The sequence below is a fragment of the Hemitrygon akajei genome, chromosome 10, assembly GCF_048418815.1.
Source record: "Hemitrygon akajei chromosome 10, sHemAka1.3, whole genome shotgun sequence".
Classification (NCBI taxonomy): domain Eukaryota; kingdom Metazoa; phylum Chordata; class Chondrichthyes; order Myliobatiformes; family Dasyatidae; genus Hemitrygon; species Hemitrygon akajei.
The window spans coordinates 29,410,606-29,436,526 of record NC_133133.1 but is presented as its reverse complement, the minus strand read 5'-3'; the positions used below and the strand labels follow the sequence as shown (position 1 = coordinate 29,436,526).

Here is a 25,921-nt window from a genome sequence, read left to right as displayed (position 1 = left end):
GTAAATTGGATTAGTAAGTATGCAGATGACACTAAGGTAGGTGGCGTTGTGGATAATGAAGTAGGTTTTCAAAGCTTGCAGAAAGATTTAGGCCAGTTAGAAGAGTGGGCTGAACGATGGCAGATGGGAGTTTAATGCTGATAAGTGTGAGGTGCTACATTTTGGTAGGAATAATCAAAATAGGACATACATAGTAAATGGTAGGGCATTGAGGAATGCAGTAGAACAGAGTGATCTAGGAATAATGGTGCATAGTTCCCTGAAGGTGGAATCTCATGTGGATAGGGTGGTGAAGAAAGCTTTTGGTATGTTGGCCTTTATAAATCAGAGCATTGAATATAGGAGTTGGGATGCAATGTTAACATCGTACAAGGCATTGGTAAGGCCGAATTTGGAGTATTGTGTACAACTCTGGTCACCGAATTATAGGAAAGATGTCAACAAAATAGAGAGAGTACAGAGAAGATTTACTAGAATGTTACCTGGGTTTCAGCACTTAAGTTACAGGGAAAGGTTGAACAAGTTAGGACTTTATTCCTTGGAGCGTAGAAGGTGGAGGGGAGACTTGATAGAGGTATTTAAAATTATGAGGGGTATAGATAGAGTTGACGTGGATAGGCTTTTTCCATTGAGAGTAGGGGAGATTCAAACAAGAGGACATGAGCTGAGAGTTAGGGGGCAAAAGTTTAGGGGCAACACAAGGGGGAACTTCTTTACTCAGAGTGGTAGCTGTGTGGAACGAGCTTCCAGTAGAAGTGGTAGAGGCAGGTTCGATTTTGTCATTTAAAAACTGGATAGGTATATGGACAGGAAAGGAATGCAGGGTTATGGGCTGAGTGCAGGCAGGTGGGACTAGGTGAGAGTAAGCATTCAGCATGGACTAGAAGGGCCAAGATGGCCTGTTTCCGTGCTGTAATTGTTATATGGTTAACAATCATCTTGAATGCTACAAAAAAAAAAAATTTTGGAGGATGCAATTGTCAAAAGCATTGTACGAAAGCAGTCCATTATCTGCATTGGTGTCTACACATTTTGTTCATTTAAGTCAAAAGAACACGACAGTACACTAGATGAATTCCTCTGCCAATGATCATTAGAAACTAACAGTTTTATAATACTACAATAGTATTAATGCTTTATATTTTATTTAAATACACAATTTGTTACTTAAACTGTAATTTGTCTTTTGTATGCCTTTAACTATTTCTATGAAATATTGACTACCGGTAATTGGAGTTGTTGGTTAATTGCTCCAGAATGCACTGGACTTGGTTTCCCAAATAACCAGAATCCATTGTATTCTAAAACAAATGACTCACTATTCTAAACCCCAGAGTATTTCCACCACTTAGAAATACAATGCTCGAATGTCAAATTGTTCTTGGAACATTAAGAGTGTAACCAGTTTGCTTGGTATCCTGTCCGCCATTGTGAAAATGTCAAGTCTGCTCTTTAGTCTGGGTTTATGATTCTCAGCGTGTGGCATGGTAACGAACTCCTCACAGCACCATGGGTTCAATTCCCAACAGTAGCTGTAAAAAGTCTGTACTTTCTCCCTGCGAGTGCATGGGTTTCCTCCCACATCCCAATGTTCACGTTAGTAGGTTAATTTATCATATGGGTGAACCTGTGGAATTTATTGCCATGAACCGCTGTGGAGGTCAAGTCATTGGACCTGTTCAAATTGGAGGCTTATAAGTTCTCAGCAGAAGAATGGGGGTGGGGATCACATATCTGCCATGGAATGGTGAAGTAGACTCAATGAGCCAAATGGCCTGATTATGCTCTCTCGTCTTATTTTATTGAGATACTGGGGGTGGGGGAAGGAAAGTACTCCCTTCTGGCCCTTTGAGGCACAGCACCCAGGAACCCCTGATTTAACACTAGCCTAATCATAGGACAATTTAGTGATCAATCAACCAGAATGTCTTTGGAATGTGGGAGGAAACCAGAGCACCTGTTGGAAGCCTGCTTGGTCATGGGGAGAATGTACAAACTCTTTACAAACAGCAGGAAATCAACCTGGGTCACTAGTACTGTAAAGCATTGTGCTAACCACTACACTACTGCGCGGTCTTATGGTCTTTTAACTTCCTGTAACTTAACCACTCGCCTCTACAAACAATAATACTGCCAAGCTATGTACCTTCTAACAATTTTAGAATTTTTGGCTGACATCCAAGTCCTGGTCAAAAAAAAAATAACCCCAACAATGATCATAGGAAGCACAACTATTCACTTTTGTTTAGTTTGAGAAAGAACATTCAGTAGGATTGCCTTAGCTAACTTGATATTCATGCAATCAGTGTCCCTTTGGTGTCATCCATCTCAACTTTGTGATATTATTAGTACTTCCAAATATTTCTGGAATCCACATTTACTTCCATTACCTCAACACAAAGGATATGGCGAGAACACAGGTCTATGGGGTTGAGTGGGATCTGGGATCAGCCATGGACTGGCAGAGCAGACTTGATGCGAATGGCCCAATTCTCCTCCTATGTCATTTGGTCACATACAAAGTGTTGGAGGAGCTCAGCAGGTCAGGTAGCATCTCTGGAAAGGATGAAGGGTCTTGGCCCAAAACATCAACTGTTTATTCCTTTCCATAGAAGCTGCCTGGTCTGCTGTGTTTCTCCAGCATTTTGTATGTGTTACTCTGGATTTCCACCATCTTTGAATCTCTTGAGTTTATCAACTTAGTCAAGTGTGATTGGTCATGATGGCTTTGTGAATTACCCCATTTTGTTTTGGATAACTATTAATCTTGTCTGATTAATACTTTTATAGGTTTTCCTAGCACAAAGGATAAACCAAGTTGGCAGAAATATAAGCCATTACCACCTTTTATGTCAAGGAAATAATTCAAAAGGTTATGCACCAAAATTGTTCAGTGTCCATCATTTGCCTGATATCTGCATCACCCATAGAAGTATGCTCACACAGCAGGCTCACAAACTATGCGTGGCAAGGATCTGAAGTTTAAAGTAACTATCAGATTGTATTATAAAGCATCTTCAAAGCTATTACCGTGTTCTATAGGTGAAATTATCATAATGCTGATAACATCTCTTTCCCTGGCCAGGAAAGCCGTGGATATAATCAGGATCAAAGCCATGTTGACTCACATATCGATTAGTCTGATTCCTGAGAAGAAAGAACAGATACAACCAAATTTCTTTTTTCAGCCCATGTGTACTTTCTCAAGTTGCTTAAAACTGGATTTTCCTGACAATTTCAAATACCTACCTGGCTTTTGATAAATGAGCTTGTTATTACAAAAAACACAAGCTTCTCCTCCTATTCCAATACTCTCCCCCAAAAGCAATTGCAAGCAAATATATTCAGAACATGGTAAACAGTCTATTTCTAAAAATGAAATGACAAGTTATTCCACCAACCTTGTGTCATGTGGATCAATTGCTCTCATTGTAGCCAGTTTTAATGGAACCATCAGACAAAATTACAGTGCATTCAAAAATCCTTAATCATTATTAATCTAATCTAATAAGCCACTGTCCCCATGCATGGAGTAGCTAATAAACATCCAGGAACAGACTCAAAATGATATTTTCTTAAAAAAGCTTAATGAACATTTTTCATTGGGACTTATTTGTCAAACCTTGGAGTATAGTTGTTTCTTCCATTTCTTGGAGGTGGAGGGACTCTATACTGATCATAGGGAGGAAAGGTGCCGTTTTGGGGTGAAGGAAGTGGTGAAGATCTTCCACAAGGAATGTTATGTTGCATTCGAGGAGGAAGAACAGACTGGCCTTGCCCATAAGCAAATGCCATGAAGACCTGCTTTCCACGCATCTTTTTTAGTAACCGCCTGCGTGATTTTGGATCAAGGTCTGGAATGAAAAAATTGGAATCAAGAATGGAATTATCCAAATGCAGCAAATGCTAACACTTAAAAAATGTACACCTCAGAAGTTGCTAAAACTGGTAAGCAATCCGATTTCATTACACAGATCAAAAACTGCTTCTACTCCAGGGACAAGGAATAAAACATCTGCTTTCTGGAAAATATATATCAGATTCTACAATGCAAAGGCATCTGACTACTGTACGTCAATAATTGGAGAAATGAAATTTAAAGAAACATTGGCTGAAGCTGGTTTTGCATTTAAAACACCAGTGAAAGATGCCATAAATATAAATTTATATTTTCATATTTTGTACCATTTGATCTTGATAATACAAAAAAGTACTTAATTTGGGAACGGCATTGTTTTTTTATTTTAAATGTTTGAACCATAAACCATAGATTGACATTTAATGCACTCAACTCATTACTAACCCAACTCTGAAATATAGCCACTGGGTATCTTCTGGTAATTTCCACCTTTTCTGTTTGAAATAATATTCCAGGCAGGAACTGGTGTTACTTGAGTCACTGGCTTCAGATTTGTCAAAGGAACAGTGTGCCTGGGAATAATTAAGATTATATTTTACAGGAACATCAAGATGGAACTCAATGCAAACATCTAACAATCTGTTTTTATTAGTGCCAAGTCTTTTGAACCATGTTATGCTATCTCAATTAATTATCCTCTAGTATTTAATTGAATACTTTGAGAAAAATAGTCTTGATAACTATGCCCAAAGTATCTTTAATTGCATTTTAATTTTTCCTCCCCTACCCCCCAAGTAGCCTAAAAAAGGACCCTGTTGCTTTTCATAAGCTGGTTGTTCTAAACTGGTAATGTAGGAAGAAGCACTCGTACACCCAAGATCTTTTTCTTAACATTTATTCAATTGTTCACTATACTGCTGTGGAAATCTGCTTTCACATCCAGCATTCATCTTTTCTCGTCTTGTTTTGAAGGCAATCTTACCCAATAGTCATACGTTCATTTGCATCACAGGAAGCCAGAGAGCAATATGAAAAATTTATTAACTGTTTCTTTCACTTGGATACCGACTTGCTAAATTCATCCCATAATCACTTTAAAAGACTAACCAGTCCAAATAAGTGTGGGCAAGGTCCCTCCCAGTTCTTAAAATGAGGAAAGCTTAACTAAACCGAGTTGTTTAAAGAGCAACTCAGTTTATAAGCCAGAAAAGTATTCACCATGGATTGGAACTAAAGAAGTCTCTTGGATGAGTGGCGAAATGTCTTCTAGACAAAGTCCAGTTGCCTTGATTCACTACTGCTTGATATCTAATACTACAGGCCACAGACGATGTGAAAAGGGCAAGCTCAAAGAAGAACATGTGGGGCAAATTTTATTTTATGCAGAGAGTGGTGGGTTCCTCAATGCACTGCCTGGGGTGGAGTGGAGGCAAACCAGATAGAGGCAATCAGATTGTCACGTGACTTTGCAGAGAATTGAAGAGTATGGACATTGTGCAAACAGAAGTGACTAGTTTAGGTGTTTAGTTTGGCAAAACATTGTGGGCTGAAGGGCCTGTTTCTGTACTGAACTGTGATGTTGTATGGATAATGAGACAGCGATTACAGTCAATTCACAAGAATGTACATTAGATAGTAAGCAGAGCACTTGGAAATCACTGAACTGAAACACCCTTTTCCAGCTTAGTTTGGGGAACATTTTTAACCATTGTAAGATTGAGTGAATAAATAGAGGATACAGGATCAATACTGAACTACTTGAACCATGAGCAAACTTTGAGATTCCAAGTCCATATGGTTTGGCTTTAAAGCAGTCAAGATGAGGAACTTGTTTCATCATCCTTTCCTTCAAACTCTCAACCTCTCCAATACACTAATATTCTCATTGTAAGGTTTCAGCTCATTTAGCTTATTAGTCAATTTACTTTCAGTTCCAAATCAGGATTTGCAGGTAGAATTAAAATTTAGCCAATAATATTTAATGCTCTCAGGATTAATAGATGGTACTCACTATAGTCAAATATTTTACCCTTAATATTTCTACATTCTTCCCCCAGCCAACCCATCTCCACAGCAGTCAGCTTCAATTCTGGTAACAATTTCAGAAACATGGTTAATATTGCAATTGCCTCTGTTTTATTAGCCCAATACCTGTATTGAACAGGGAATATTGTTCTATTGAATAAAAGTTGCACAAAAACTAACTTTCCAGCTAATTCTTCTATGAAGACAGTCACCGAGTTGCCATCTTGTCCTGCTTCTTGAATGTGAGCATTGTAGTATTTCCCATCTTGCTCAAGTTTCACCTGTAGACACACACTTTTGGATCAGCAGGTACTGAATAAATTTATAGTCACCCATTTCACAGAATTAGTTACAAAAATTACAGCTTAATTAACGAACTATCAGAAAATATGGAAACTTAATGAGATCACTAAATTGAAAAACCAAGTACACTTCACTTAAAAAACATTGGGGCTTGTAAGACTGATGACCATTGGGGGATGGGAACCAGGGTGATAGGGCTAAGGAAAGGGAAAACAAATCAAAGACAGCATGCAACAGATATTATAGAAAGAACAGGCAAGATGGGGCTTAATCAAAGCAAGTGGGATGAGTTACAGGGCAATAGAGGCATGGTACAGTTAAATCAGAAAGCAACAAATACTGGACTGAGTGTTGTATTTGAATGTACTCAGCATAAGGAATAAAATGGATAATCTTGAAATTCAGCTACAGATTGGCAAATACGACATTGTGGCCATCTCTGAAACTTGGCTAAAGGATGGCTGCCATTGGGAGCCGAATGTCCAAGGATATATGGTATAATCAGAAAGATAGGTTAGTAGGCAGAGGGGGTGGTGTGGCTCTGTGCATAAGAAATATTAAATCATTGGAAAGAGATGACATAGGATTGGAAGGCGTAGAGTATGGGTTGAGTTAAGAAATGGCACGGGTAAAAGGATCCTAATGGCAACTGTATTCAGGCCTCCAAACAGCAACTGGGATGTAGATTACAAATTACAGCAGGAGATAGAAGAGGCATGTCAGAAAGGCAATGTCATGATAATCATTGGGGATTTTAACACGAAAGTGGATTGGGAAAGACTGGACTTCAGAATTTGTAGAATGTCTAAGGGATGGCTTTTTAAGAACAGCCTATTGTTGAGCCCACTAGGGAATCTGCTGTGCTGGATTGGGTGTGGTGTAATGATCCAGAGGTGATAAAAGAGCTTAAGGTTAAGGAACCCTTAGGGAAGAGTGATCACAATGAGGGGAAAAATAAAATCCAATGTGTCAGAATTTCAGTGGAATAAAGGAAATTACAATGGCATGGTGGGGGGTGGAGAGAAGAGAAGAACTGGCCAAAATTGACTGTAAAGAGACATTTGCAGGAATGGCTGGAGTTTCTGTGAAAAATGAGGGAAGTGCAAGATAGATATACCGTAGATGTCGGATTATAAGCCGCTACTTTTTTCCCACGCTTTGAACAGCTTTGAACACTGCGGCCTTTACTACAGTGCGGCTAATGCATGATTTTTTTTCATGCCGCCAAAAACATTTTGCCTCGTAACAGTAGACCAATAAAATTGATGAGTATTTCACAGAGGTCCAATGAAATTGTACGATAAATCAAGCGCACTTTCACAATTAAATTATTGTAAATCAGTCATCTGTACTCACCCTCATCAACATGGAAAACACTCGAAGAAAAGCATTGTGCTGCCTTTATGGCAGTTATTTAGTTTATAATATTTTCGCTTAGTAATTCATTTGTTAGTATTTTCTAGTTGAATAAAGTATCTATCTATCTATTTGTTTTCTGTACATCCCGGGATACTATGACATCACATCCGGTTTCACCGCGTCTTGTGGGAAATACCGGTTTGCGATAAACGGGAAGGTGGGGGGGAGCACATTACCCGAGCGAAAACGCTGCTTTTAAGTTAAAGGCGATCAATAACTTTTCCTGGTAGGCTGCAGTATATATTTTTTTTACCAGTCGTTAGGAGATATTGGAATGTTGTTCGTGCACTGTTCAGTAAAAAAGTATACGCAACGTAATTTGTGTGTTACCGATATGTATGTATATTTAAAAGTAGCCGTGTTAGAGGCACGGTTCGAAAAAAAGCATTTGCAATATGTATTTGTTTATGTTACCATACGGATTTAATTAAAAGTTAAAAAATCCTCATGTGTAATATCTTTCTGTGTAAATATCTCATATTACAACGTGGGACACCTGCGGCCTAAAATCCGGTGCAGCTTGTACAAGTACAAAATTGATTTTCTTTCTAAAATTAGAGCCAGTGGCTTTTAATCAGGTGCGCTCTGTAGTGCGAAATCTATGGTATTCCAAATAAGAAGAAATTTTCAAACCGAAGAACACTCCAGAGGCTGACAAGTCTTTGAAGTAAAAACGAAAGAGAAGGCATATAAGGAAGCCAGAGCTAATGGGAAGATAGAGGTTTGGGAGCTTTTAAAAACTTGCAGAAAGAAACAAAGAAGGTCATTCAAAGGAAAAAAATGAATTATGAGAGGAAGCTGGTGACTAATATCAAAGATAAAAGCTTTTTCTTAAGTATATAAAGGGTAAAAGAGAGTAGAGGGTAGATATGGGACCAATACAAAATGACGCTAGAGATATTGTTATGAGAGATGCAGAGATGGCAGAGGAACTGAATGCGTATTTTGCATCAGTCTTCAGTGGAAGACGTCTGCAGTATCCCAGACATTCAAGAGTGTCAGGGAAGTGAAATTTGTGCAGTAAAAATTATAACTGAGAGGTGCTCTGGAAGCTTAATGGTCAAGGGTGGATAAATCTCCTGGACCTGATGGAATGTACCCTCAGGTTCTGAACGAAGTAGCTGGAGAGATTGCAGAGGCATTAACGATGATTTTTCAAGATTTGATAGATTCTGGCATTGTATTGGATAACTGGAAAATTGCAAATTGTACTCTGCTATTTAAGGGTGGGAGGCAGCAGAAAGAAAAAAGTGATTGGGAGGCTGTTGAAATCGACTGTTAGAGATGAGATTACGGAGTACCTGGGGGCACATGACAAGAAAGGCCAAAGCCAGCTTGGTTTCCTGAAAGGAAAATCCGGCCTCACTAACCTACTGCAATTCTTTCAGGAAATTACATGCAGGGTAGACAAAGGAGACGCAGTAGACGTGGTGTACTTCGATTTTCAGAAGGACTTTCAGACAAGGTGCTGCACATGATGCTGCTTAGCAAGATAAGAGCCCATGGAATTACAGGGGAATTACTAGCATGGGTGGAACATTGACTGACTGGCAGAAAACAGAGCGTGGGAATAAAGGGATCCTATTCTGCTGGCTGCCAGTTACCAGTGCAGTTCCACAGGGGGTCGGTGTTGGGACCGTTGCTTTTTATGATGTCAAAGATATGGACTATAATGATTTGTGGCTAAATTTGCCGATGATACAAAGATAGGTGGAGGAGTGGGTAGTGTTGAGGAAACAGAGCCTACAGAGAGACTTAGATAGTTTAGGGGAGTGGGCAAAGTGGCAAATGAAATACAATGTTAGAAAGTGTATGGACAAGCTCTTTAGTGGAAGAAATCAACAGGCAGACTATTATTTAGATGGGGAGAGAATTCAAAATGCAGAGATGCAAAGGGACTTGGGGGTCCTTGTGCAGGATACCCTAAAGGTTAAACTCGAGGTTGGGTCGGTTATAAAGGCGAATGCAGCATTGGCATTCATTTCTAGAGGTACAGAATAAAAGAGCAGGGATGAGCTGTTGAGGCTCTAAGGCACTTGTGAGACCACACTTGCAATATTGTGTGCAGTTTTGGGCTCCTTATTTTAGAAAGGATACACTGACATTGGAAAGAGTTCACAGAAGATTCACAAGAACGATTCCAGGAATGAAAGGGTTATCGTATGAGGAATATCTGGCAGTTCTTGGTTTGTATTCCCCAAATTCAGGAGAATAAGGGCAGATTTCATAAACATTCCAAATGTTAAAAGGCCTGAACAGATTAGACATGGCAAAGTTATTTCCCGTGGTAGGGGATTCTAGGACAAGAGGGCATGAGTTCAGGATTGAAGGATGTCCCTTTAGAACTGAGATGCAGAGAAATTGCTTCAGAGGGTGGTAAATCTGTGGAATTTGTTACCACAAATGGCTGTGGAGGCCAAGTCATTGGATGTATTTAAGGCAGACATTGATAGGCTCTTGATTAGCCAAGGCAAAGGGTATGGGTTGAAAGCAGGGGAGTGCGGATGACTGGAAGAATTGGATCAGCCCATGATTGAATGGTGGAGCAGACTCAATGGGCTGAATAGCCTACTTCTGCTCCTATATCTTTTGGTCTAACTCACCTGGCATTTATCCCCCAAGCAGTACTGCTGTCCAGAAACCACCATATAGTCCGCTTTCTGCTGCTCTGTAATAAGAAAAAAAAAATTAAATTGAGGGGAAACAATATTCACTTTGATCCTGCAAATTCAGATCAGAATCAAGATAAATAAAAAAAGGTCAATATGAAGCAGTGGGAGAGAGTGTTTACCACCACAGAAGTAATGGTTACCAATAGATTTCTAAATACCGCTACGTGCACACATTTGTTAGTGCACACCTAGTTAAATATGCAAAAAATCAATGCTACCAACCTGAATTATAAAATAGGAAGTGCTCAATATACACCAACAAAGTTATTAATTCAAAATGTTAATACCACTTTCTTCCTGTTGGGTACCTCCTGATGTGCCATTTCCAGCATTGTTTTTACTTATGTCAAAATTATGTATAACTTTGTCTTTACTATGCTTCAAAACTAAATTAGCTATTTATCTCAATCTTCCCCAAATTTCCAATTCAAAATAATCAGATTTAATAGCAATGTCATGTGTTGCGAAATTTGTTCCGTAGCAACAATACATTAAAAACTAATTTACAACAAATTCACAAATATTCAATAAGTGAATATAGTGAAAAAAGTGTGGTTGCACTTATGGGGTCAATGGCCGTTCAGAAATCTGATGGGAGAGGAAAAGAATCCATTCCTGAGACAGAGTCTGTGCCTTCAGGCTCCTGTACTTCCTCCCTCATAGTAGCAATGAGAAGAATGCTTGGCCTGGGTGATAGGGGTTCTTAATGATGGATGCTGCTTTTTCTGAAATATCGCTCCTTGACATTCTGGATGCTGGGGAAGCTAGTGCCCACGTCATCCTTCCTACCCTCTCCAAAGCAATGAAAATAAGACCATTACGAATGGCTACCTTTCCTGCTGTCTAGCCAAACATCAAATTCCACATTGCGATAAATTTCTGAATCCAGCGCCTTCAACACCTTAAAGGGAAATGGCATCTTTGCTGGGCCATCCACAGTCTGAAATACACAATGTAATTGAATAAATCAGAAGTGCAAATTGGAGAAGTCTTATCAGATGAATCACTGTTTTCAACACTGGGCATTGCCTCATTTGACCAAGCTGAACTTGAAACAGTACACAAGTGGTTCAAATTTAGGCAAAGTAAAACCATTTTTACCACAGCTTTGGTAGCCTTGTAGTGCAAATCACCTTGTTCAGTCCAGAGAAAAACTTGTAAACAGAGGGTAAACTAACAAGAGGTGAAATGCTAAAATCAAAAATATTCAATGACTTTTCAGTTTTAAAAATAAAACCATAGAAAATCATTGCTCTATTACAAGTTAAATACTTCATTATTCCATTTTCAACTTGTCTTTTCAATGAAGTCTCCAAAAGGTCCATTACTCAAAGTATAATTGATGCACTATCAATTACTCCAAAAGACTAAGTAGAGTAAGTACTGAAAGGCTTCTGAGTAGTAAAATGGATCCACGTCCATGCTGTAAGTCTGTCTGTCCTGGACTGTGGGAGAAGCAGTGACACAATCCACAATCGCCTTTATTCAGGGGGTCTGTGGGAGGAGCTACAGGAGCAGTCAGCAGAGGGGTGTGTCCAGGCATGTCCAGTCAGATAACCCAATTACAACCTATATAGTTTACCACAATAACTTTGGGATAAGCAGATGGTAATACTGATGTGATAAAACAATCAACTTGGTGACTCTTCATAAAGTAACCAGCTGACAAGTTAGTTTTGCATACAGGTCTGAGATTGTTGCTCACCAAGGATGAGAGTGGGAGTGGTAGGATCAATAAGCAGACTGGGGCACTATGGTTCAGAGAGGGGGGGGTGGGGAGGAGAGAAGAAATATAGTTGTAATTAGGGATTGTATTGTCAGGGGAAGAGAATTCTGTCAAGGATTGCGAATCCCAAATGCAGTGTTGTCTGCCTGGTGCCCATGTTCAGAACATCTCATCTGACCTGCAGAGGAACTTGGAGTGGGAGTGGAAGATCCAGTTGAAGTCCTTGTGGGAACCAAAGGAAAAAGGTTGTGCTGAAAGAATTTAAGCAGTTAGGGATCAAATTCAAATGCATAACAGGTAATAATCTCTGGATTGTCACTTGAGTCACATACACATTCACATAGGGTTAATACATGTATAATGTGTGATCAAAGTAAAATGCATGGCTCAAGATCCATGTGAAAATACACTGCTAGGATCAACTTTATTCACCATATACATCTGCATGTACTACGAATTTGCTGTGCGGTGCAACATGCAACAAAAACATTCAACAATAGGAATAAAGAATTAAAATATAAACTTAGAGGTTAAAGTACAGATTTGGCATGAAATGTGCATAAACACCACAATGCATTTTCAATGCAATAGCATATTAAAAAATTTAAAAGTTTAAAAGTTTACAGTAGTGACTGAGGTAATAGTGGTGGATAACTATAACGGGTGATCAAAGTTAAACTTTAAAGTATGTACATCATATACAACCTTGAGATTCATCTTCTTGCAGGCACTTACAAAAGAAACAATAGAATTCACTAAAAACACACAAGACTGTCACATCCGATTTGCAAAAGAGGACAAATTGCACAAATAGTAAAAGACAAAAACACATGAAAAGTGAACTGCGGAGTCCACAAAAGAGCCTACAGAGCTTGTTCAGCACGGACATGTGTGATGCCCGTCTAGGAGACTGATAGCTGAAAATCAGCAACTATTCCTGAACATGGCAGTGAGAGACCCAAGACTCTTGTACCCACTACCCAATAGTAGCAAGAGAGGAAAGTGCATGCAGATGTCGCTGAACATTTGCTAGTTTTCTGTTCTCATCCTCAACTAATTTAATCTTGTGCAACACTTTAATTGGTGTGGGTTGGTCTTCCACTATCAGGCCTTGATGAGTCCATCCCCAGTGTCAGCTGCCCTGGCTATACCAGCACTAGAGTCTACTTTGTCGAATCCCACAGATCACAAAAGCACCAGATCATTTAGTCTGTTTAAAGGCAAATCCTCAACAGAAATTACAGGCTGCAGCAATCATAGTTTGGCAGGATTTCCTACCTTTTTTTATGCCATGGACCAATACCATTAAGCAAGGAGTTTGTGGATCCCAAGTTGGAATCCCCTGTAATAAGAGTATTTAGTAGCTTTCTTCGCTGTCGGCAGAATGCTCCCAATGGTCGCTGGTGCCATCTTGCTGCCTAGGTGAAGGAATTTCTAAAATGGCGTGAAGTTTTTCCTGAAATAGGCTTATAGCACTTTCCAGAAGTGAGCTTTGGGGAAAAAGCACTTTTGCTGGGTGGATACTGTCTGCAATGATTTTTCCTGCCCACTTTTTTGTCCTGGACACGTACAAGACATGCTGAGATGGCAGACTGATGTTAACTGCATGATCTACAGATCTGTTGGCTCCGTATGCAAAATAACAAATCTAGAAAATGTTGTTATATATTTGAGAACTGAGAAGACTAGCCTTTCTACATTACTACAGAAGTGAGTGCAACTGGCCTGCAGTCATTAAATCCAGTGATCTGATTATATTGGGAGACTGGGATAATAGCAGATTTCTTGAAACACAGTGGAACAGCGCATCATTTACAGTAGAAGTGGATTTGAATCTGTGGGATATTGGCATCTGTATTTGAGAAGGAGGGAACTATCCCAATGGGACCATCTGAATGATGCTGGGACCAAGGTCCTGGCAAATTGCACGACTAAAGCTGTGGATAGCCTCAACAGTAGGGTGGGAGTTCAACAACTTGGAAAAGTATGGATAAAATAAAAGGAATAGAGTGTGCAGAAGTTACAGAATCTCCAGAATAAATAAGACAAAGCTTAGAAAGCAATGAAAATTTAATTTCAGGCACATGGAGACAAATTTGTAAAGAATGTGGTGAATACAGCACTGTAAGTGTTGTATCTGATACAGTATACAGAAAAGGTAGATGATCTTGTAGCACAGTTAGAAATTGGCAGGTATGACATTGTAGGCAGAGTCACAGCTGAAAGATTACAGCTGGGAGGTTTAACATCCAAGGACAGACATCCTACCAGGTGGGTAGAGGTGGAGCTGGTGTGACTGTTGGTTTTAAAAGAAATTAAAAACCTTAGCAAGTAGTAATATACAATTAGAAGATACGGAATCTTTGTGGGTAGAATCAAGAAACTGCAAGGTCAAAATGGGTAGCTTTTTAATATTATAGGTATATAGAGGTATAGAAAGTTATGAGGGGTATAGATAGTAGAAAAATTTTCCTAAGGTCGGGTGAGATGCGAACTAGAAGTCACAGGCTATGGGTGGTAAAACTTCAAAGGCTAGTGAGTGTGGAATAAGCTGCCAACAGGTGGATGAGAGTTTGATTTCAACACTTAAGAGAAGTTTGGGCAAATACATGGATGGGAGGGGTGTACAGGACTATGATCCACGTGCAGGTCCACTGGGGCTAAGCAGAATAGCTTGGCATAAAGCAGGTAGGCCGAAGATTACTAGAGCACTGAAACAGGCTCTTAGACATTAATGATATCAAGGTAATCTCTCCAATGGCTTTCTCAAAACTGCTCAGCTTATTCTCCTTGGAGATCAAGTCAGCAGAAGCATTGGTGATTGCTCTATAGGATTCTTTGCGAATAGTCATGTGCCTGGTGGCTCATTTCACCTTATTCAGTCTGCTTCAAAACACTGACATTTCCTTGTTCCTACTATAGTTCAGTGAGGATTAAATTTCTTCACATGAAACTGATTCAAAGAATGAGAAGTTAGGCCAACGCCACGTCTTGATGGCAGATCTTTCCAGTAACAAATTGAAGAATACAGCTCCATTCTAGGCATGGAGTGATTGGTGCATTATCAATGAAGTTTTGTAGTGCTTTACATTTAAAAAAATTACAAAGACATGCTGCATTTTATTTGGGTCTAGATGTCCCAGAGACCAAGAGTCAAGAGAATAAAGGAATCAAGAGGAAGAGTTCTCTTTTGCACTAACCAACTTCTATCCCAGCCACTAATAATTGAGATGATTACCAGCTGGACTTCTTATGGGACCTTAGTACAAGTTAGCTATTGAATCAATCTACTTAATAATGATTATACCCTGTACACAAGATACCCTCATTCCAGAATGTAGCCAGTACACAACCAATTATCAGAAATAATGAATCACTGAGTCTTTTTTTAAAAGCCTTACGGCATCAAGAAATTGATTCACATTTCAATGTAACACTGCTACCTTAATTTCTTCTGTAGCATGCTTTGCCATGTTCTCCTCTGGTGAGCTCTCTAATTCACTGTTTTCTTTGCCATTTTTTCTGGACAAAAGAAAAAAAAGACTAAAATATTTGTTACTTCAGCTCCTTAAAAGCAGTCCTAGATGAGAATCTCTAACAAATTCCATTTACATGTCCTCCTCAAATAAGATATCTTCAATTCTAGGTAATGAACTATTCTCAAGGTTACTTATTTCTCTGCGCCCCCACCAAATATTCCCACTGTTACAAACGTGTTACTAATTTCATAATATAATGAAATGACTTAAATATTCAAATTCAATACAAAAAATTATTCATTCTTAAAAAAATGTGCCCAATGTTTTAAAGCAAACAGCCTGTTATTAAAAGTGATTTAATCATGATACAGTTAGCTTCCTGTCAACAGAACTATGTAATAATTCAAATGTATTATACTGGTGACAAATGATGTCTGTACTACACTACCCCTGAGTTAATTAACTGAAGACAGACAGACATACTTTATTGATCCCAAGGGAAATTGGGTTTCATTACAGCCGCACCAACCAAGAATAGTGAAATATAGCAATATAAAACCATAAATAATTAAATAAGAATAAGTTAATCATGCCAAGTGGAACTAAGTCCAGGACCAGCCTATTGGCACAGGATGTCTGACACTCCAAGGGAGGAGTTGTAAAGTTTGATGGCCACAGGCAGAAATGACTTCCTATGATGCTCAGTGTTGCGTCTTGGTGGAATGAGTCTCTGGCTGAATGTACTCCTGTGCCTAACCAGTACATTATGGAGTGGATGGGAGACATTGTCCAAGATGACATGCAACTTGGTCAGCATCCTCTTTTCAGACACCGTCAGAGAGTCCAGTTCCACCCCCACAACATCACTGGCCTTACGAGTCAGTTTGTTGATTCTGTTGGTGTCTGCTACCCTCAGCCTGCTGCCCCAACACACAACAGCAAACATGATAGCACTGGCCACCACAGCCTCGTAGAACATCCTCAGCTCTTTTGCAATCCAATCAGACAGAGGCATACAAAATTGTAAAGTGGGAACAGCCCGTTTCCCTGGAGTGCATGACTTCAAATGTAGGTGTCGTGTTTTCCCATATTAAAGCATTTTTCAAGGACCAGGTACTCTTATTTTTAATAATCCAGACAGAGCTTCCAAAATGAAAATAGTCACTAATCATGGTGAATGTCAACCAATATAATTACAATTAATAATTTAATAACCCAGTGTTAGATTTCGTGCTCCACGAGAGTAAAATGTCACTTTACCCTGTTCCCTTTCTCACCAAGATCCTCACCTGAAAATCACCCCAAATCCATCTTTTCTCTCATGAATTACTCAAAATCCAATTTCAGTGTTAACTTAGTTGGACCAATTATACTTTTGTGACCATGTTGCCAGCACGCTCAGCTACCCAACTTCTTACACAAATAATCTGATGTCAAGGTTATTCAAAAGTTGTGAAGAGAATGCAAGCAGACAAGTGCTCTTTTCCAGGAATTTGACAGAGCTTCATTCCTAAACTCCCATTTGGGGAATAGAGGATTAAGCAATGCTAGTTTTGAGTTCAGCTCCTGGTATGCAGATAATATGCTGAATCTACTTAATCCTTAAAGCCTGGACAAAACAATAAAATCAACTGCATGCTATATAGGGTCTACCCAGGACACACAAAGCTTTAGAAAACTTGGTCACTTCAAAACAATCCCACAGAAGCAAATGTTTCACTGATCTACATTTTTGTGCACAGTGGTGTACTATGAATTGCCAAGTCCTCCAAAGATATTTATTGAGATACAGTGTGGTGTAGGTTCTTCCGGCCCTTTGGGCCACACTACCCATTACTGCTAGCCTAACCACCGGACAATTTACAATGACCAATTAACCAACAAGTCCTGCGGTTTTCCAGTTTCCTTCTCAGCTGTTAAGATCCCCTGGAATGTCAGATACATGACATTCTTAAATATAGTCTTCGGCATTATTTTTGATTTGCAATTTCCCCCCACATTCCTTGGAGTGTAAAAAAGAGCCTCCTTATTTTCAAGGAGTTCAACATCAATTGATGCATCAACCCTGCTATCACCCAAGTCTCTTTCCCCATTTTTGCACATGTGATCTCCATTATCCTCAATTCTTTTCCCTGAATCTATAGAATTCTTTGCATCATATCTTTCAATATTGCCCACTTCTTCAACCACACTGGTAAAATTTAATACACTAAGTTTTCATCAGCCAATTTTGACACTTCTGCTGCCCATTTGTAGAATTACCTGACAGCTTGTCAAACACTGGTATCTTTAATCATATGACTGATATCACCCTGCTCTAAAATAGTTCCCTGATTAATAATCAAATCAGGCTCATTAATATCTGAGATGAACAAAATTGGTACAAAACCTTACAACATAGGAGCAGAATTAGGCCATTCAGCCCATGAATCTGCTCCATCATTCTATCATGGCTAACCCCAGATCCCACTCAACCCCATACACCCACCTTCGCTATAACCTCTGATGCCCTGACCAATTAAGAAATGATTGACTTGCTTTAAATATATCCACGATCTTGCCCTCTACTGCTGTCTATGGCGGAGCATTCCAGAGATTCACTACTCTCTAGGTGAAAAGAAAATTCCTCCTTACCTCTGTTCTAAAGGGTTGCCCCTCAATGTTAAGGCTGTGCCTTCTCGTTCTAGACACCCCTACCATAGGAAACATACTCTCCATATCCATCCTAACTCATCCTTTCAACACTCAGTAGGTTTCAATGAGATCCCCCTACATTCTTCTAAACTCAATGAGATGCCAAAGCTACCAAACATTTATGTTAACTCTTTCATTGCTGAAATCAGTGAACCTCCTCTGGACTCTCTCCAATGACAATACATCCTCTGACATATGCTGCTCAAAATTGTTGATAATACTCCAAATGCAGCCTGACTAGTCTTATTGGAGTATAAAAGTTGCATTGTTTGCTGTGTAACCAAAACTACCTAGTCAGCTTTGAGTTTGCTATGCATGTATCCAATTTAGTAGGAGAATGAAATCTTAAGAATGTAGAAGACAATGGTGTGTTAATGAGAGGTAGCTAAGAGATGTAGATTAGAACATGATTAAGTCAATGGGTAGAAACAATAGTGGCAGATGTACTTGTGATACGCAACTATAGACCGATTGGATATGCTAATGCAACTAAATCAGGAGATTGGTATAAAAAAATGCTATGTACAAGGATCGGTGGGCAATCAGCAACTAGCTCAATGACTGTCTCAGCTTTGATTTGCAAATTAAGTTTAATACTTCTTGAAGAATCTTCTGTGTCTCCTGGTCGTTTGTGGGGCACGAGAAACCACGACAAAATTGGCGACCGCGGCAGGACTGGAAAGAGACCCGCGGAAAGGAAACGGCAGATTGGGGATGCTTCCCAGTCCTCTAGGGACCCCCACAAGACTAACAGAATTAAGGGTGCACCCAAACAAAAGGCAAGTGCTTTTTGCACCTTAAGAGATAAGGGTCTGAATAGACGAGGTGCAAAGAGAAAGTTCTGTGGATACCGCTCTGAATAGAGGTCTGTACGGGCAGAACAGAATAGGAAACAAGGACAGTCCAATATATAGTTTAAAGCGCTGGTAGATAGATGATAGACTAGGCATAGAATTAGAGTAAATAATATTATCCAGTAAACGAACTGTGAATCTCTGAAATACCTTGAGAGAACAACATGACAGGTAAAGGAACGGCAGTAGAGATTCTGAGCAAAAAATTCCCGGTAAATAAATATGAGATCACAAAAACTTCAGAAAAATGGGAAAAGAGAACCAAAAACCTGGTCACAAAATGGCCAAGAGAAGGAACGTTTGATGTAAGCTTGTGCGAAGAAATGGAGGCACTAATTAAAAATTACAAACCAAAAGAAAAATCTAAAAGAGGGCAAAAAAGAGAACGAGAAATGGAAGTGCTAAAACTCTTCAGAACGGAGGGAGAAAGGCTGAGGACAGGTAGAATATTGATTACAAGCGAGGAAGACACTACGGTGCTGGAGAAACAGCCTGTTAGAGAGAGAGAGGGGTACAGTGAGAAGCTGTGCACCCTGCTGACAGGAACAGTAAACATGCAGGGAGAAGTACAAGTTTGGGACAATGAGGAAAAAAAGAATACGAGAAAGAAAAAGTGGCGATATGGAAGGAGATACAGGCAGAAAGGATAAAGGTGGAACAGGCAAAGAGAAATGAAATAAGAGATTGAACAGATGAAATACGAGAGAGGAAAAGGAGTACAAGTATCGGTTATACCATAGAAATAAACAGACTAGAAAAGAAAGTGGCTCATCAGGGCAGGAAGAGATGAGGCATTCAAGAGGAAGTGGGAAAAAAGATAGGAGATGAGTCTTGGAGAAACACGAGAGAAGGGAATCAAGCACGAGTAAGGATCATGAGTCCCTGCCACAGATGTACAGACACGGACAGGAAGAAAGAGAAGGTGACTCATTGGAGGAGCAAGAGTTAAGTAGAGAGAGAGAGAGGATGCAAGAATTTGTGGGGAAGAGGTAGGAGGCAGAAGCCTAGAAGAGCAGGAGGCGGTAGGGGAGCGACTTGCAGAAGTAGGGAGAGAGCTAGATAAGTTACTGAGGGGATTGCCAGAGGAGATGCAAAAAATACTCCAGGGGCCAACCAAGTATTGAATCAAGACAGCAAGGAAGGACCCTAGAGACATTTGTGTGGGAGGCAGTAAAGACATACCCTGAGACAGATGGGGAGTCAGGCAAGGAGAGCCAGGGCAGGTGGGAAGAAGGAGGAAGAATGATGCCGTTGTTAGTTAAAGGATCAGGACAAGTGCAGTACATCCCTTGGGGATCCCAGGACCTAGAAGGGCTGAAAAACACTCTGCCCAATCTATATGAAGGAGCAGGGAAATGGATTACAGCCTTTGAAGAAGAAACGGCAGGACGATTATTGGCTATGGGAGATTTGAAGGCACTATTGATACGGTTGATGGGAACCTCCAAATTTAACGAACTAATGGAAATGGCTGGCATAGTAAACTCGAACAACCTGAGAACTGATGGAGATGGGTTTGACAGAGTGAGGCAGAGGGTATGGCAGGCCCTCAGGAAGCTTTATCCACCCAAAGTGGACCCCAAAGCCTTAAAGGGGGATCCACTGGGAGACACCGAAAACCCAGCAGCCTACGTAGAAAACCAGCTGAAAAGGTGGAGTCTGGAGACTGAGCAAGAGGTGGAAAATAGCTTATTTATCACCACACTGTTCCGACATAACATTTTGGATGCAATGCCTCCGCAAGTAAAATCCAAACTGGAGGAAGTGGTTGTTGGGCTGACGTCAATGACCCCACAAGAATTTAGAGACCACATAGTCCATGCAGTTGAGAAATGCTGGCTAAGCAGCAGGAAGAGGTGCAAAGAAAGTCAATACAAATGCAGCTCAAAGAACTCAAAAAGAGAAAAGCAAAAAGATGCTGCCAGCAACCACCGGTCCAAGTACAGCCATCGAACTGGATGAAGCACCGCTACATGGAGGAACCGATCATACTGCAAGGGCCGGAAAACCCCATGCCAATAATCAATGTCTTTGGAGGAGCATTCCCACAAATGCCCCATCAGGAACAGACTAAATTCAAACAGCCCAGACAGGACTGGAAGTCCCAAGGAGGGGGACAGAGAAGCTATGGGCAAAGGGGAGGCAGATGAGGAACCCATTGTTCAGGTTATGTTAGAAGGGCAACTGACACCAATGATGACAGATACTGGAGCCACGTACACTTGTGTACAGCCACAGTATGCCCTTCACCTTCCCATGTCAGGAAAGTTTATTAAGACGGTAGGGTTCTCGGGGAAAACACAGTTGACACAGTGCACGGCTCCAGTGCAGTTGAGAATGGGAAATAAAGGAATTGTTTTGCCGGTGCTAGTATTTAAAGGAACTCCGATTAATTTGTTAGGCAGAAATGCCTTATTGAAACTGGAATTAAAATTAGAATGCACCAGAAATGGGCTGAGTGTGGAAAGAACAGGGGCTCGATTGACAGTGCAAGACAAGGCGGCTAATGTCTTTTGGATAGGAGACATCGCAGATCAGATTCAGGAAACCTGGGAAAAAATGGAAAAAGGGCGTGCAGGCTATATTACCCAGGGCTCTAATGCCCAAATCTGAGCTACATTGTACAGTGATTTTTGACGAGACTCAGAACAGGGAGTTAGAGGAGAGATGGCACCTGGAGGCATGTACCCAACAGCACCTGGAAGGGGAGGCTGTGATAATTGGAAAGCAAGGGGCAGCTTTACAAGTTAAGTGGAACACCTTTTTAGAAAAATGGTACAGGATACCAGAGGCTGCGCCCCACGTAACGTTGTTGGTAAACAAGGGACATCAGTCTAAAGACTTAGGACCCTTAGTTAAGAGTGCTGAAACCATAACAGTGTGGAGGAAAAAAAAATATCACACTAGAGGTGTGGATATCAGAAGACAACAATTGCATTAAAATAATGGCAAGTGTAGATATGGTAGGGACAGTGAGAGAGGTCAAAATAACTCCCCAACCACACATGCCATTGCTGGGAAAGGAAAGAGGCCAGCAGAAAGATAGAAGGTTAGATGAGTTGCCATCTATTGTGTGGTCACAGCATGACACGGACGTAGGGAAAATAAAAACAGCTAGTCCGGTGGAAATAAGGCTGAAAAAAGGAGCAATTCCACCCAGGAGACCACAATACCCACTAAGACCAGAAGCAGAAGAGGGAATAGCGTCGACAGTGCAGGGGTTGCTTGAAATAGGAGTGCTTAAAAGAACAAACAGTCCATGCAATACCCCGTTGCTGCCGGTCTTAAAAGCAGATAAATCTAAATGGAGATTGGTGCATGATTTGCGATGATGTGGTAGAGGACTGGCCAGTGGTAGTCCCCAACCCACACACGCTTTTGACTAATGTTCCACCAGAAGCAAGTTACTTTTCAGTGATTGATTTGTGTTCGGCTTTCTTCAGCATTCCTCTAGCCGACCAGTGTCAGTATCTGTTTGCATTTACTTACAGAGGTGCTCAGTATACCTATACCAGAATGCTGCAAGGGTTTAAACATTCACCACGTTTTTAATCAGGTGTTGAAGGCAGACCTAGAGGGCATACCATTGGAAAGTACATTGTTACAGTATGTGGATGACCTGTTGATTTGCTCCCACAGTAAGGAACAGTGTGAGCAGGACACTATAACTCTGTTAGAGAAGCTGGCGCACGGAGGACATAAAGTATCCAAAAAGAAACTGCAATTTTGCACGCAGCAAGTGGAATATTTAGGCAGGGCAATATCCAAGGGAGTGAAGGTGATAGCACCAGATCAGATTGAGGCAATAACTAAGGCCCCAAAACCCCAGACTGTAGGGCAGATGACGACATTTTTGGGAATGGCAGGGTACAGCTCAGATTGGATAGGAGAGAATATGCTGAGATTGTGGCACGTTTAAGATAATGAAAGAAGCAGGACATACAAATTTGAAGGGCTTACAGTGGAATGAAGAGGCAGAGATAGCTTTCAATACTATTAAGCAGGAATTGCAGTCAGCACCAGCATTAGCTTTGCCCGACTACGAGAAGGTTTTTCATTTGTATGTATCCAACCGACAGGAGGGTTATGTCACAGCTGTTTTAACACAAGAGACAGGCACAGGAAAAGCAAAGCAGCCGATAGCATACTACAGTATGAGACTAGATGAGGTGGCTCAGGGGTATCCACCCTGTTATCAGGGATTGGCGGTGCTGTACTATGCATATGAAAAGGCATCATCTGTAACCCTGGGCTATCCTGTGACTCTGTACACACACCACAAAGTAGCAGAACTGCTGGAAAGAGGGAAATTTGTGCTGACGCCAGCCAGGATAGCAGCGTATCAGATGCTAGTGACATTTCCAGACACAACTATACAGAGATGCACTACCAGTAATATAGCCGATTTTGTCCCTTTGGGCTATGAAGGAGAACCCCATGATTGTGTAGGGAAGACGATGGCATTTGCCAAATTGAGAGCAGATTTACGGTCAGAACCACTAGAGGATGCAGATAAAAAGGTTCTGTTCGTAGATGGCTCGTTATAGGAATTATGTTGGAAATCATGCAGTGTTCTCAGTAGTGCAGCAGGATCAGTCGAGCTATAAGATTATTAGGATGGAGTCCTGTCCCCAACCGTGTTCCGCCCAACTAGCGGAAATCAAAGCCCTGACAGCTGCGTGTGAAATGATGGAAGGTGAGAAAGTAGACATCTATACTGATTCGGCATATACTCATGGAGTATGCCATTTGTTTGGGGCAGTGTGGAAACAGAGGGTTTTTTTTAAATAAAAGCAGTGGAGATCCCATACAACATTGTCAGCAAATTCTAGACTTAATAAAAGCCATTATGAAACCTAAAGCATTGGCTATAGTAAAATGCCAGGTACATAAAAGGGGAAATGATGTAATAACAAAGGGAAATCAAGCTGCGGACGAGGCAGCCAGAAAAGCGTCTGGATGTACATCAGCTGTCATTGCCCCCCAGGTAAGCCTAGCTCCAGAACCTGTGGTAGAGGACCCAATTGAAATACAAGGTAAGGCAACTTTGGCAGAACAGACAATGTGGAGACAAAGGGGGGCCAAGCAGAACCCGGAAGGCTTGTGGAGCACGGAAGACGGTTTGTTGGTAGCGCCCACCCCTCTACTGACGATTGATTTCAGAAGCGCATGGGATTGACCATTGTGCGGGGGGGGGTGTGATAAAGAAAATAAAGGATGGTTTTTGGTCACCTTATTTACAGGCTTCAGTGGACGTTGTCTTGTCACAGTGCGAGGTATGCGCACAGAATGCAGGGTTCGGACAGCAGACTGGTTAGAAAGTAGACTCGGAGGATGGGGAGCATGGCTGACTAAAATGACAATAACTGTCAGTATTCTATTGTATTGAGCTGTGCGCTTGTGCTGTGCTGTTTTCTTCCTTGTCTCAAGTCTCTTGTAGTGCGTGCTATAACCAAACTTCCGATGCTCGTGGCAATTACTGTGTCATGGATTGTGTCGTGGTTTTTCATGCCCCACAATCGACTAGAAGACGCAGAAGATTCTTCAAAAAGGGTTAAACTTTAATTTGCAAATCAAAGCTGAGACAGTCAGTGAGCTAGTTGCTGATTGCCCACCAATCCTTGTACATAGCATTTTTTATACCAATCTCCTGGTTTAGTTGCATTAGCATATCCAATCGGTCTACAATTGCATATCACAAGTACATCTGCCACTATTGTTTCTACCCATTGACTTAATCATGTTCTAATCTACATCTCTTAGCTACCTCATTAACACACCATTGTCTTCTACATTCAATTGGATACATGCATTGCAAATAGGTAACTCAGACTACATAATCCACATCTCTTAGCTAATCTCATTAACACACCATTGTCTTCTACATTCTTAAGATTTCATTCTAAACAGCAAACAATGCAACTTTTATACTCCAATAATTGCTATAAAAAAATGCTATGTACAAGGATCGGTGGGCAATCAGCGACTAGCTCAATGACTGTCTCAGCTTTGATTTGCAAATTAAAGTTTAACCCTTCTTTAAGAATCTTCTGCGTCTCCTGGTCGTTTGTGGGGCACGAGAAACCACGAGAGTCTCTGATTAAAAACTCAGCATCATCTCCTTGTTTTTATATTCTATTCCTCTTGAAATGAATGCCAACATTGCATTTGCCTTCTTTACCACAGACTCAGCCTGTGAATTAACCTCAGAGTCTTGCACAAGGACTCACCAATCCCTTTGCACCTCTGATGTTTAAATTCTCTCTATTTAGGAATGTTGCAGACATTTACCAAAATGCAATACCATACATTTCGCAACACTGTATTCCATCTGTCACTTTTTTTGCCTATTCTTCCCATTTGTCCAAGTCCTGCTGCAATCACATTGCTTTCTCATCAATATCTACCCCTCCACCCATCCTCGTTTCATCTGCAAACTTTGCAACAAAGCTATTTCTATTATCCAAATTATTAACATGAAATGTAGTACCAATACTGACCTGAGGAACACTAGTCACCAGCAGCTAACCAGAAAATGCCCCCTTTATTCCCACTTGCTGCCATCTGTCTGTCAGCCATTCTGCCATCTATGCCAGTATATTTTCTGTAACACCATAGGATTTTATCATAAGCAGCATCACGAGGCACCTTATCAAACACCTTCTGAAAATCCAAGTAAATAGCATCCACTGTCTCTCCTGTACAACAAAATGCTACTCATATTGTTAAAGAGAAATTAAGTGTCTCGGAGGGATACAGCACAAAAATAGGCTCCGCAATCTACTAAATTGGTGACAACAGCATCCATTTACCCTGCAACCAACATTCACTGGTTAGAATTGAGTAAGAGCATTTATAAAACTAATGATAGTTACAACTGCTTTCTTAAT

The 25,921-nt window shown here is 40.6% G+C and overlaps 1 protein-coding gene across 1 annotated transcript in view; it reads right to left on the bottom strand.

The window, feature by feature from the left end:
- The window catches only part of alg13 (ALG13 UDP-N-acetylglucosaminyltransferase subunit), a 103,345-nt gene that overhangs the window by 23,437 nt on the left and 53,987 nt on the right, over positions 1–25,921 (bottom strand). The window contains exons 12-18 of the mRNA XM_073059862.1: positions 15,448–15,526; positions 11,110–11,218; positions 10,210–10,274; positions 6,065–6,165; positions 4,304–4,431; positions 3,623–3,854; positions 3,031–3,147 (exon numbers count right to left, since the gene is read on the bottom strand). Coding sequence (XP_072915963.1) covers positions 3,031–3,147; positions 3,623–3,854; positions 4,304–4,431; positions 6,065–6,165; positions 10,210–10,274; positions 11,110–11,218; positions 15,448–15,526 — 831 coding nt within the window. The remainder of the gene's footprint in view (positions 1–3,030; positions 3,148–3,622; positions 3,855–4,303; positions 4,432–6,064; positions 6,166–10,209; positions 10,275–11,109; positions 11,219–15,447; positions 15,527–25,921) is intronic.